The sequence below is a fragment of the Notechis scutatus genome, chromosome 8, assembly GCF_049901735.1.
Source record: "Notechis scutatus isolate UNSWTSFEM ecotype Mainland chromosome 8, rNotScu1.2, whole genome shotgun sequence".
NCBI classification, from domain to species: domain Eukaryota; kingdom Metazoa; phylum Chordata; class Lepidosauria; order Squamata; family Elapidae; genus Notechis; species Notechis scutatus.
This window is the reverse complement of record NC_142016.1, coordinates 19149116-19163351: the sequence shown is the minus strand read 5'-3', so window position 1 is coordinate 19163351 and position 14236 is coordinate 19149116. Positions and strand designations below refer to the sequence as shown.

Below are 14236 nucleotides of genomic sequence, written 5' to 3'. Positions count from 1 at the left end.
ACTGATCACTTTTAACAGAGGCTGGAATATAAATTGCGGAAAAAATGAAAACATCTCTGCTGGTTATTTATTCATTGTTATTACTTTTATGTTTCCTATTACCTGTTTTTTTTAATATATCGTTTTCTACATGATTTTTTTTAAAAAGTAGCTTATAAACTTTTATTTGATACGCAATTGGGTTTTTAAAATAATAATATAAAGCGGTCTTGTTAATTTGCCTAGCGGGAGATACATTGTATACAGTAAAATATTGAAAAGGAAATAAAATTGCCACTAAATTTTAAGTATGTATATGTATTTTTTATCCATGATGCTAAATCAATACAAGATACACGGTGGCGCAGTAGTTAGAGTGCAGTACTGCTGGCTACTTCTGTGGACTGCCAGCTGCCTGCAAATTTGGCAGTTCGAATCTCCCCCCAGGCTCAAGGTTGACTCAGCCTTCCATTCTTCCAAGGTGGGTAAAATGAGGAGTCAAACTGTTGGGGGCAATAGACTGACTCTAAAACTGCTAAGAGGGGGCTCTGTAAAGTACTGTAAAGCAGTATATAAAGTGCTACTGCTAAACTATATCTGGGTGGGTATCCAGTCTTCCAGAACAAGGTCAGTTTTATCAGCAGCATTGTTCTGCTTATTATGACATCAGGAATGGTGTCACAGCTGGGTTTTTTTTTCCTGCCCTGGGTTTCCTTAATAGGCCAGTACCCAGCTTGCCATGTCCTGTTGGGCACCCTTATTGGCTTTGGTTCTGGGTCTATCCTTAACCATCTCTGAAGGTATCCATTATGAAGGCCACTCTCTGGGCCGGCCATGTCTCCCTGGCCAGCCTTGCGTGTTAGCATTTATCGCCGATAACCCTGTGATCCTGCGTTGCCCGCACTCTTCCTACAGAGGTTCCATCACTTGGCAATACCTCGACCCATCTTGGACCGATGAGCAACCCCTCACCTTCTTACGGTCCGGCGGGACTTCCTGGCCCCTGTTTAGCCATGACAAGTTGCAGAGACTACGTTTCAAATCCCGACTGATCGCCAGCAACCTTTATATCCCAAGTCCCCGCATAGAAGATTCTGGTTTGTACACCTGCCGTGCAGGAGATGCCATCTTTGGCTATTATGAGGTTGACTTCCAGGACGCCGGGCATCTCCATGTATCCCATGTAGGCCTGGGAGAGACCCCCTTGGGCAACGCTACGGTGCAGCTCGGCAAGGGAGCCCAGGCCACCCTGTTCACCTCCTGGAGCCCTTGGCAGCCTTGCGATCGCTGTGGCCGCCCCGGGGAACGTAAGCGAGTGGGGTTTTGCTATGCCCAGCTGACTACGATGGACTCTGAGGAGGAAATGCCATTTCCTTGTGGGATGGCTAGGCAGAAGTATTTGATGTTGCCACAACGGGTACCAGAGCTGAGAATAGAAAACTGTCAAATGCCCTGTGACAGATATGCTAGCCAAGAGGAGCCCAACTGGGTACCATTCCTGGTCTTTACCAACTACCACCCTCAAGAAAAAGCCACTGCTCACCTTCGCTGCCCAGCATCTTCCATCTACAGGTACTAAAGTCTTTCCTGCCTCCATTGGGAGTTAAAAGTTTCGGCATTGCCTGGATGTAGCCGACTCTTGAGACACATCTTTCATTGTCACCCTTGATCCTGGTTTTTCCCCACCCCCTGGGTGTATCATAATTCATATTCTCCAATGGGACTCATCCATAGCCAAGAGTCATCAATCATGCTCTCCAGTTAGAATTTTGCGAGGCAGAAACTTCGGTCACCTAGTTACTATCTTTGAAAACATTTATGGCATGCAGTTTTGGTTACAGGCTGTCGCACTGCTCCCCCCTCCCTTTCTGTTGGCAACTCTAAAAAGACCATAGAAATATTTTATGAGTTGACAGCAGGCTTTCCAATTCTGTTTAGCACACACATAAAATGTAGTAGATTCTCTTCAGTGTGGGCTTAAGAGTACAGGTAAGTCCTCAACCTATGACCCCAGTTGAACCCAACGCTTCTGTTGCAAAGTGAAAGGTTTGTTAAGTGAATTTTTGCCCCATTTTACAAGCTTTCTTGCCACTGTTGTTAAGTGATTATTGCAGTTGTTGTTGGTCATCGTTGTTGAACGAATCTGGCTTCCCCATCGACTTGGCTTTGTCAGAAGGTCTCAAATGATCCCAGCACATTGCATAAATACAAGTCAGTTGTCAAGTGTCTGAATTTGGGATTGCACAATCATGGGGATGCTGCAACAATTGTAAGTGTGAAAAACGGTCAAGTCACTTTTTTGCTGCCATTGTAACTTTGAGTGGTCACTAAGTGAACTGTTGCAAGTCAAGGACTACCTGTATTGTAGTCACTGTGGTTTGCTTATGATGTGCTAAATCTATCAATTGTTTATTCCAAGGGCCTTCAAACTTGGGAAGTTTAAGACTTGTGGACTTCAACTCCCAGAATTCCTGAGCTAACATGACTGGAGGAGGAATTCTGGGAGTTGAAGTCCACAAGTTATAAAGCTGCCAAGTTTGAAGACCCCTGGTTTATTCAATGCAATGTAGTCCCAAAGCATGTCTAATAAGCAACAGTATGCTTTGTGATTCAGCTTAGGGTACTGTAATCTGCAAATTTGTTGAAGGCTTATTGCACTGGCCTTGGTTAAAGCAAATCATAACTTAATAGCAATAGCACTTAGACTTATATACCGCTTCACAGAGCTTTATAGCCCAGTGTAAAGAGTCAGTCTCTTGCCCGCAACAATCTGGGTCCTCATTTTACTGATCTCGGAAGGATGGAAGGCTGAGTCAACCTTGAGCCTGTTGAGATTTGAACTTCTGGCAGCCGGCAATCAGTAGGAGTAGCCTGCAGTACTGCATCCTAATCAGAGAGCCACTGTGGCTTAAATATATTATATAATCTATCTGGCTTGTTCCCACATTTAAAATTATTAGCTGTTGGTCTGTAGAGATTCTCAGTCATCCAGGGCATGGTTGTCCCAAAGGTGCTTTTTCAGGAGGCAACTGGATTTTCTTGTTTTTCTTTTGAAGACATTTCACTTCTCATCCAAGAAGCTTCTTCAGCTCTGACTGAAACATTTCCCCTATCCTGTCAGAGCTGAAGAAGCTTCTTGGATGAGAAGCGAAACGTCTTCGAAAGAAAAACAAGAAAGTCCAGTTGCCTCTTGAAAAAAAACACCCTTGGGACATGCTTGGCTGTTGCTCCTTTTCTCCATAAACATACCCTACTGCAGGGGTTTTCAAACTTGACAACTTTAAGACTTACAGACTTCAACTCCCAGAATTCTTCCTCCAGTCATGTTAGCTCAGGAATTCTGGGAGTTAAAGTCCACAAGTCTTAAACTTGCCAAGTTTGAAGGATCTTGCCCTACAGGATCTTTAGCTCAAAAGGGCAAGTTTCAAAAAAACTGTGATATTTGTAAGCCAGTCACAAGGCTGCTTCCTCCACATCCATCTAATATTCATTCAATTTTGGTTGCCACAATGTAAAAAAAATGTTGAGAGACTTTCTAGAGTGCAGAGAAGAGCAACAAAGATGATTAGAGGGCTGGAGGCTAAAACATATAAAGAACAGTTGCTGGAACTGGGGATGTCTAGTTTAATGAAAAGAAGAACTAGGGGAGACATGATAGCAGCCTTCCAATATCTCAGGGGCTGCCACAAAGAAGAAGGAGTCAAGCTATTCTCCAAAGCACCTGAGGACAGGACAAGAAGCAAAGGGTGGAATGGAAACTAATCAAGGAGAGAAGCAACCTTAGAACTAACTAAGGAGAAATTTCCTGACAGAACAATTAATCAGTGGAACAACTTGCCTTCAGAAGTTGTAGGTGGTCCAACACTGGAAGTTTTTAAGAAGAGATTGGATAACCATTTATCTGAAGTGGTGTAGGGTTTCCTGCCTAAGCCAGGGGTTGGACTAGAAGACCTTCAAGGTCCCTTCCAATTTTGTTATTCTATTCTATTCTATTCTATTGTTTCTATTATTGCTCCTAAGGAGTTCAACTTCCTGCTAGCTTTTTGCAATCACCCAGAGACATCTTAATACAGTACAGCTATTATGTTTGCCACACTTAATTATATAGCGGGGTTTTATTTTCAGAAGCAAACTTTGTCGAATTAGTGCACTCAGGATACCAGTTTTCCTTAGCCAGATTTAATTGCTTCCACTTAGGCTGTCACCAGCAGCCCTAACACCATGAACAGGAGAAACAGGAAATGTTGATTTAGTTCTCTTGGTTTGGCTTGTATCTCTTGTACATTGTAAAAAAAAAAAAAAAAAGGGCAAGTTAATCATTGATGAGTTAGATGAACCTTTCACCTTCGGATACCAGATGGAGTTCCAGGTCTGCTATTGGCAGCAAGATTCATTTTAAAAAATAGTAATAACCAGGAGCAACTGAATGAAGCACACACAATAGAAACAGCTGCAGGACCTCAAGGACTGAGTTCAGCCAAAGCTACTGTTAGCAGAGTAAGCAATTCAACCGTAAGTCGATCTGACCTATTATTATTCTCCAGGTGGTAACATGTGATCATCCTTGTCTGGGGCCTAATACAGGTAATCCTTGACTTACCACCATTCTTTTCACAATTGTTTGAAGTTAAGATCATTATCTTCTTCATTTAATGACCCCATAATCTCTTGTGGGGTGGAGTCTGGGCAACTGAATGGAGCTAGCAGAGTGTTTTAATGGCTGGATGTCCTTCCTGTCACCAATGGGGAGTTTTGTTCAGCAGATATATTCTCAGTGTGCCCAGAGAGAGAAATATCTGCCTCTACCTAGGATTGAACTCACAGCCTCTTGATCGTGAGGCAAGAATTCCACCTGTAGGCCACCTTACCACAACTGTTTGAAGTTAAGATGATGCTGAAAAATGTGACTTATGATCGGTCCTCACCCTTACAACCATCGCAGCATTCCCTACAATCACATAGTCAAAATTTGGGTGCTTGGGAAACCAGCACATATTTACAACTGTTGTCGTGTCTTTGTGTCACATGATCGCCATTTGCAATCTTTCTAGCTGTCTTCCATCAAGCAACTCAAGCAATGGAGGGAGCCAGATTTGCTTAAATAATTGTGACTGACTTAATCGCTGCAGCAAAACAGGTCATAAAATCAAGTGTGACTCACTTAATAACAATCTTGATTTGTCACAGAAATTTTGATCACAATTGTCACAAGGATTGTACATAAGCAGGGTTTGGTTAGCCCTTGGCTGCAACCTCTAGGAAATTCCAAGGCTGAAGGTCAGAAATTAAAACTGGAAAATCAAAAAAACACATCCCAGAAGAAAGCAGCAGGAAGCCATTTCCATCTTATTGCCCCAAAGCCTTGTGGATTTACTTAGGAGGTCCTATCTTTTCAGCTCAGAATCATTTCCTTTTTCCTTCATTATATTTTTTTTTTTATCTTTACTTGAAAATAGTTTTAGTTCTAGAAAAAAGAAGGACTAGGGGTAACATGATGCCGACGTTCCAATATTTGAAGGGCTGCCACAAAGATAAGGGGATCAGTCTATTTTCCAAAGCACCAGAGAAGGAAAACGAAGCAATGGATGGAAACTAATCAAAGAGAGATCCAACCTACAATGCAGGATAAATATCCTAACAGTGAGAACAATTAACCAGTGCAACAGCTTGACTTCAGAAGTCGTGAGTGCTCCATCACTGGAAGCTTTTAAGATAAGACTGGACAGTCACTTGTCTGGAATGGTGTTGGGTCTCCTACTTGAGCAAGGGGTTGGACTAGAAGACCTCCAAGGTACCTTCCAACTCTGCTATTCTGTCAGTTGGCTAACTGTTAAAAAAACGTAATAAAAACAAGTTTAAAATGTCAGAGATAACATAAAATAATTGAGCAGTGGAGAACACCCCAGTTAATACAACTAAGATCAAGAAACGGCCTTGCCCATACTGTCAGCCGAAGCTTTCAAATACTCTTGAAGGACAGCGTCATGTAGAGTTCATTGCAGTAATCTATGTAGGAGATGACTAAGGCACGGGTAACCAGGAATAGGCACAACCAGTGCATAACACAAAGTTTGGCTGGCCATGGCTGCCACCTGCTTTTTCCAGCAAGAGTTGTGAGTCCAGGAGGACAACCCAATTCTTCTAGATTGAACTGATGGATCAACAAATAAATACACAGACAACCCTATGGGCAATTAGACATTATTTGAAAAGAGAAATGGTGCAGGATAGGACAGCCTATTTGTAAACTGGGGGTGGGGGTGGGGGGGAAATACACGCATTGTTCTAAGCCAGAATGAGTAACCTGTGAATTGTGACACACTGTACAGTTTTTCCAACCCCTGAAGCACATTGTTATTTTTAGAGATGTGGCTTTGTTCCTTTTTGTGAGAAAATCGGTGTGCTAAGCATCTGCTAAAATGCCTAAGTATGGTGAATACCTTCCCCACCACCACAAGGACACCTGCAAAATAAAAAATTTAAAAAAATGAAATGAAAATATCAGCAAGAAAAAATGACCCTATTTGCATAAAAAGATTGCTTGCCTCTTCTAACCCTTTTTATAATGGGTTTTTTAACAGTAACAAAGTTGGAAGAGACCTTGTAAGTCATCTAGTTCAACCCCCCCCCCCAAGCAGAAGACCCTACACCATTTCTGAGAGATGGCAGTCCAGTCTCTTCTTGAAAGCTGAGGAAGCTCCCACAACTTCCAAAGGCAACTTCTGTTCCATTGGTTGATTGCTCTCGCTGTCAAAAAATGTCTACTTATTTCCAAACTGAATCTCTCCTTGTTCAGTTTCCATCCATTATTCCTTGTCTGGCCTTCGGGAGCTTTGGGAAGTAGCTTGACACACAAACACCCCGCCCTGTGGCAGCCCTTCAAATATTGGAAGACTGCTATCATGTCTCCCCTGGTCCTTCTCTTCATTAGACTTGCCATGCCCAGTTCTTGTAACCATTTTTCATATGTTTTAGTCTCCAGTCCCCTAATCATCCTGGTTGCTCTTCTCTGCACTCTTTCTAGAGTCTCAACATCTTTTTTATAGTGTAGTGACCAAAATTGGATGCAGTACTCTAGGTGTGGACTTACTAAGGCTTTATAGAGCGGTATTAGTACCTCCCTTGATCTTGATTGTATCCCTCTGTTAATTTGTTGAGTGATAAATAAGACGTATATCAAACTAATCTATAAACCAGTGATTGCAAATCATGTTGGCTGCGTTTATACAACACACTGAGCTAATATTACTGTAATCCCATTATCACTTAACATATTGTGCACCTCTCACTGAATAGGCAACATGGAGGTAGATGGTTCAAGGTTATGAAATACAGAGGGGCAAGTGGCTCAGGCAGTCATCACTGATATCAAATCAAGGCGGTATAAATGTATAAGGTTATGCACTTTTATCTCATTAAAACTGCAACCTTCATTTGCTGCAATACCGTTTCCCCGAAAATACGACCTACCCTGAAAGTAAGTCCTAGCTTGGTTTTTACACGTGCGTCCAATATAAGCCCTATCTCCAAAATAAGCCCTAATTAAGATCCTGTCCACCCCAGAGTGGATGGGTAAAAATTAAGCTAGGGTGGGGATGGGAGGGGGTGGAGCTGCCCTATTACTTACCTTTGGACAGTTGTAACCAGGCCTTGCAAACCCCGACATCTGCCTTGCCGGCCCATTTCTTCTGCAACCGGCAAGGCTGGCAAGGCTTTCCTGAAGGCCTCTGTAGCTGATAAGAAAGCTTCGGGTTGATCCAGAGCTTGGTTATCGGCTGCAGAGGCCTTTCGGAAAGCTTTGCCATCCTCAGAAGAAATTGCTGAAAGCCTCTGACAGCGAAAAGATTGGGAACAACATGCACAAGTGAGGTTAGTCAGTGGATGACATCCCCCCAAAATAAGACCTGGTGCCTTTTTATGGTGGCAAAAAAATATATAAGACAGGGTCTTATTTTCAGGGAAACACAGGGTTGGAAGGGACCTTGGAGGTCTTCTACTCCAACCCCCTGCCTGCTCAAGCAGGAAACCATACACCATTTCAGACAAATGGCTATCCAATATCTTATACCTTATAATCATGATGGCAAACCTATGGCATGCGTGCCACAGGTGGCATGCATAGCCATTTGTGCCAGCATGCAAGCTGCAGGCAAACTCACCTCCCTGCACATGTGCGTGCGCCTCAGCTGATTTTCAGCTGGTTTGAGGCCTTTTGCAGCCTCCCAGAGGCTTGAGGAAGGCCTTTGCAGGCCAAATCGGCCTGTTTCATCACTTCCTGTTAATACTGGAAGTGATGAAATGGGTCTATTCGGCCTGCAGAGGCCTTTTTCAAGCCTCTGGGAGGCCAAAAAAGGCCTCAACCCAGCCGAAAATCTGCTGGGAGGCCTGGTTTGAGGCCTTTTTCGGCCTCCCAGAGGCTTGAAAAAAGCCTCTGCAGGCTGAATAGGCCCATTTCGTCACTTCCTGTAAAACCAGCTAAAAAATCAGCTGTGAGGCACAGTGCAGGTAAGGGGGGGGCAGGGAGAATGCACCCGCATGCGCAGGGGGTGTGGAGTGCGCGTATTGCCTTCTGGGTGCTGGCACGCAAGCGCATGAGCGCCAGTGCGCACATAATTTTTGGCACAGGAACCCAAAAACGTTAGTCACCTCTGCCTTATAATGATATGTAAATATTACTATTACTATACTGAAAAGATATCTGGAGTAGTTGGGCAGACTAATTCATTTTTAGAATATTGTAATATAGAAACTCTTTAAAATTGCAGACAGCAGAGCCCTCTGTGAAGAGGCATTTCCTCTTGTCTCACCCATTGTACAAAAAGCCTCTTCTGAGATGAAGCTGGGTTCACACATTGCATTCAACCTCAATGTGGTTAGGTGATTAGTACTGAAGAGTGCTATACGAACCAAAGTCTCATGGCTTGGAAACCATTAGATTTGCCTGATGTTTGAGTCCTGTCCATTGCAGTTTGGTCAACAAACCATGATTTAGCCTTAGAAGATCCCAAGCTATAGCAATCTGGGCCTTAAAAAAAATTATGGCCTCTGTTGGCTTCAATTTCTTTGCTTTTTATTCATACACTTTTGGGATTGATGTCTGATTCCTCATCTTGTATGAATGACCTTGTCTCTTGCCTTCATCAGCCCCGTCTACTGGCAGGTAGGTCTCACAACGTTGACACACCTTCAACTTCTCCAGAAGAACTCCAGCTTCTCCAGAAATACCCAAAGCCTGGACAAAGCCACTGGTGGTGGGATCCTACACCTTTCCTTCCAGAACGATTCACACAGCATTTTCTACCAGTGTTTCGTGAATGGACATTTAGCGGGCAAGTTTTTAGTTACCTCTCCTAATGCAGTGAACCCACCAGGGGAGCTGGCTCACACATACTCCATCATTGAGGCCTTGGTGGTGGGCCTCTCCATATTCCTGGTGTTCCTGATGTTTCTCAGCATAATCGAGTCCTGCAGGAGGAAACCAGAAACAACAGTGGTCTAGAAGATGGCGTGTGAACTTTGGTGGACACCTTAGGAAAGAAGGTGTGGATTGCTGATTAATAAAGATATTGACTGACCACAGTATACATTCAGGTAAAGCCTGGGCTTTACATAAAAGGGAGGTTTAAGGTCAGCAGGATGTCAACTCATAAATTGCTGGCACAAGGGTTGGATGCAGCACTTCTCTATCAGAGGTGGTATTCAGCAGATTCTGACCAGTTCTGGAGAACCGGCAGGGGAAATTTTGAGTAGTTTGGGGAACCGGCAAATACCAGCTCTGACTGGCCCTGCCCCCATCTATTCTCTGCCTCCCAAGTCTCAGCTGATCAGCTGGCTCTTCTTTTGTTGCCCTGCACAGGAAAACGGAGCTGCAAAGTAGATTAGTGGGGTGGGAAGGGAATGGGGATTTTGCAGTAACCTTCCCCCAGGAGTGGGTTGGGAATGGGGATTTTGCAGTATCCTTCCTCTGCCACGCCCACCAAGCCATGCCACGCCCACCAAGCCATGCACACAGAACCAGTTAGTAAAAATTTTTGAAACCCACCACTGTTATGCAGCATCACACACAGAAGGCAATGCACAATTTCCATCACTCTGCATATCACGCCTGGTGTCCCACCTAAGGACCTCCTAAGGCAGGGGTGCCAAACTCAAGTCCCGCAGGCCGCACCTGGCCTGCAGGGTGCTTAGACCTGGCCTATGGGCCCAACCTGGAAACAGCAAAGGACTGGACTGCAGTGCCTCTGCCACCGAAAATGGAGCTCTGTTTTTTACTGGCAGAGGGTTGCAGGAGGTCATTGCAGCTGAAAACAGAGCTCGGGAGCTCATTTTCGCTGGCAGAGTGCTCGGGCCACCACAGGCACCCCCGACATGAGTGATGTCAAGCTGGCCACACCCGCTGGCCACGCCCACCCCACCCACCCCGATGTCAAACACAACCCTGATGTGGCCCTCAATGAAATCAAGGTTGACACCCCTGTCCTAAGGCATATTTACGGTGAATCTTCTACAGCCAATGAGCTGCGGATTGATCTATAGCAGGGGTCTCCAACCATGGCAACTTTAAGACTTGTGGACTTCAACTCCCAGAATTCCTCAGCCAGCTTCTGAGAAATTCTGGGAGTTGGTCCAAAAGTCTTAAAGTTGCCAAGGTTGGAGCCCCCTGATCTATAGCAGATCAATCAGGATCGCTGGGTTGGATTGGGCTCTCTTTCTCTCTCAGAATATAGATCAAGGCTTCTTAAAAACATTACATTTCTCCCCCCTCCCTCAAAAAAAAACCCTGGTTCGGTGCCAAATTGGGCAGTGTCTATTGGCTACAATGCACCAGTGTGACACTAGGAGTCACTGTGGCATAAGATGCGCTCTTTATTTTGGGTTGCAATGCAAAAAGAATATGAAGATGAAGGCTATTTTATACCCACCAAAATTCACTCCTTATTAGTGGCTGTTAAATCCTCGGATAATCCTAGAAAGCGGTTTCCAGATGAGCCACTCTGATTGTTTGCATCCCATTTGGAATAATAATGCAATCCTAATTTTTTTTTAAAATGATTTTTTATAAAAATCTGTACTAGTTTTGTAGGTGTCAAGAAGATGGGGATAATCAGGTGAAGCCGGCAAATGGCTTGTTTGGATTAGCTTAATGAACTCATTATGGTTTCATTCAGCTACTTTGAGTGCTTTACTTCTATAAACCGCCTGGAATCACCACGACTGAGTTGGGCAGCCACGTAAATTTTCTTAATGAATACAAATTTAAAAATGTTAACGTACAAAAGTATTTGACTAGGAGAAAATATTTTAAGTAACATCCTCTTGCATTTCCCCTCCTACATTTCCCCTCTTTCAAATATCATCCTTAGAAGGGCAATAGTACTTATATACTGCTTCACACAGTGTTTTACAGCCCTGTCTCAGCGGTTTATAGACTCAGCATAATTTCCCCAACAACTTGGCTCCTCATTTTACCCACCTCGGAAGGATGGAATCTGAGACAGCTTTGAGCCTCTCAGAATCGAACTCCTGGCTGTGGCCAGAATTATCCTGCAATACTGCATTCTAACTGCTGTGCCAGTATGGCTCTTGAGAATATTTATATGTTTGATGTAATTTAGCCAAATAGGTCAATGAGAAGTGTTACCTGTCCACCCAAAGGCATCGAATAAGCTAACATTTCAACTCCTGTCCCCAATGAGGCCCATATTTCTCCAATGAAACACTGGCTCTCTTCATCCTAGGCTTTCATTGAATTCACATACAGTATTGGATGAAGATGTATGAGTGTTGCGGGGGTCTCCAACCTTGGCCACTTTAAGACTTGTGGACTTCAACTCCCAGAATTCCTCAGCCAGCTTTGCTGGCTGAAGAATTCTGGGAGTTGAAGTCCAGAAGTCTTAAAGTGGCCAAGGTTGGAGACCTCTGGCCTAGAGGGAGGCTGTGAGTTTGATTCCTAGGTGAGAGGTAGATTTTCTCTCTCTGGGCACAATGAGAATATATCTGCTAAATAAAACTCCACATTGGTGACAGGAAGGACATCCGGCCAGTAAACACTCAACTCCATTCAATTGCCCAGACTCCACTCCACAAGGGATTATGGGGTCATTAAAAGAAAATGATGATTGGATGAAGATGTATAATGCAAGTTTCTTCTTCTTTATTTAGAGTATTGTACAAATCCAACCAGCATGGTTTATGACAAAGTATAGTGTAGATCAGTGGTGGCTAATCTTTTTGGCTCCTGTGCCAAAAATTGTTTGCATGTGTGCACGCACGCACGCACCACCACCCAGAAAGTAATGCGTGGGGGGGGGCTGCCCCCTTACCTGCACTGCACATGTGCGCACCTCCCAGCTCATTTTCTGCCCATTTGAGGCCTTTTTTGGCCTCCCAGAGGCTTGACGGAAGCCTTTGCAGCCTTTGGAGGCCAAAAACAGGCCTGTTTCGTCACTTCCAGTAGTGAGGTAAGTTTGGCTGGGGCTCACGTGCCTGTACAAATGGCTCTGTGTGCCACCCGTGGCATGCATGCCATAGGTTCACCATCACGGGTGTAGATGCATACTGTTGCATTTCATTTCTGCTAATCATGGTTAAGAAGACTTGACTTGGGGCAATGCATCCCTGTTTCTATGGCTACTCCATGTTTACAAATAAGGGTTAGAGGTAAATGTTTGGGCAGCTGGAGGATGTGATAATTCACAATAAAATGCCCAAGGGCCAATGAAATATTCAGTGCCACCCTCCCAACATATAGAAATATTTATACTCCGACGAGGACAATAAACCCTTTCTCTGCTCCGAAGTGTAAGGCCTTCGCAGCCAGAATGAACGTTCCCTGCAGCCTTTGTCTTTACAATGAATCACTGAATCACCCACCCGGTGCACACGGTTCTTGTCAATTGACTCATGGCCCATCACAACTGCCTCTTTGTCGACAACTCCCAGGACGCGCAGTGGGTGACTGACACAACTCTCTCTCTCTCTCTCCGTGCCAGGAGTGGTCAGGGTGCAAGGATCCCTTCGTCTTATCACTGAAGAAACAATTCCTTTGCCCATCTTTCCAGGGAGAAATTAGGCACTTGGACCTGTCAACATTTTTTTTATTTTAATGTCCCTCGTTGCAAATTGGCAAGGCTACGTGAAGAGACACAGCTTTGCCCCAGGCCTTACGAGCTTCACTCCCACAATAGCACCAGACTCTTCGTAGGGTTGGATTAAACCAACCCGAGATTTATAAAAAAAAACGTATCCCATCTGCTCAATAGGGCTCATAGATCATGCTTAGTGAGCTCAGTCTGGGGAACAGAAATGGTAAAGCCAGTCAACATGGGCTTGGCATGTGCTACAAGGCCTGGCTGGATGGTTGCCATCGTGTAACTAAGCCACATCTGCAGAATTGCTTTGCTTTGGGGTCCTGGCACCTGTTCACAAGCCACCTGCCTCCACCTGGACCTTCCAAATGTGTCAAACTACAGCTCCCACCATCCTCACCTAGCCAATCACCATTGGTTTTGGGAAAGCTACTCATGCCATAACCAGGACAGAGGTGGTATTCATCAGGTTCTGACTAGTTTTGGAGAACCGGTAGCAGAAATTTTGAGTAGTTCGGAGAACCGGAAAATATCTCCTCTGATTGGCCCTGCCCCCATCTATTCTCTGCCTCCCATTGAGTCCCAGATGATCGGCTGGGTCTTCTTTGGTTGCCCTGCACAGGAGAACAGAGCTGGAAAGCAGGTTAGTGGGGTGGGAAGAGATAGGGATTTTGCAGTAAACTTCCCCTGCCACACCTACCAAGCCATGCCCACCAAGCCACTCCCACATAACCGGTAGTAAAAAAAATTGAATTCCACCACTGAGCCAGGATATGAGGCCCGTTGAAATCACAAATGTATTCCTTAAAAAACATTATGTATGCCGTGTTGTTGGGGGGAGGAGGTAGAGGCAGAGTAAAGATGATAAACATTTTTTGTCCCTAAATGCTACCTGCATCTGACACTGGGTAACCACTGTATTCTAGCCAAACAATCTCTATTTTGAGACTGACTCAGTAGCTAAGATGCTGAGCTTGTCGACCAGAAAGGTCGGCAGTTCGGTGGTTCGAATCCCTAGCGCCACGTAATGGAGTGAGCTCCCATTACTTCTCCCAACTTCTGCCAACCTAGCAGTTCGAAAGCACATAAAAAATGCAAGTAGAAAAATGGGGACCCCTTTGGTGGGAAGGTAACAACGTTCCGTGTGCCTTTGGCGTTTAGTCATGCTA

At 44.5% G+C, this 14236-nt stretch overlaps 1 protein-coding gene across 3 annotated transcripts; it reads left to right on the top strand.

The window, feature by feature from the left end:
- Nucleotides 1–718: 718 nt before the first annotated feature.
- FAM187B (family with sequence similarity 187 member B) lies at nt 719–9521 on the top strand. Of its 3 annotated transcripts, none has more exons than XM_026685264.2 (2): nt 719–1551; nt 9124–9521. In XM_026685264.2, exons 1-2 carry the CDS (start codon nt 719–721, stop codon nt 9476–9478), a joined length of 1188 nt encoding a protein of 395 aa, XP_026541049.2. In that variant the 3' UTR covers nt 9479–9521. The 3 variants fall into 3 exon arrangements, 1 of the variants encoding a protein (XP_026541049.2); XR_015750493.1 differs by lacking the exon at nt 719–1551 and adding an exon at nt 4336–4476 and having other exon boundaries at nt 9124–9258; XR_015750492.1 differs by lacking the exon at nt 719–1551 and adding an exon at nt 4378–4491 and having other exon boundaries at nt 9124–9262.
- Nucleotides 9522–14236: the final 4715 nt, after the last annotated feature.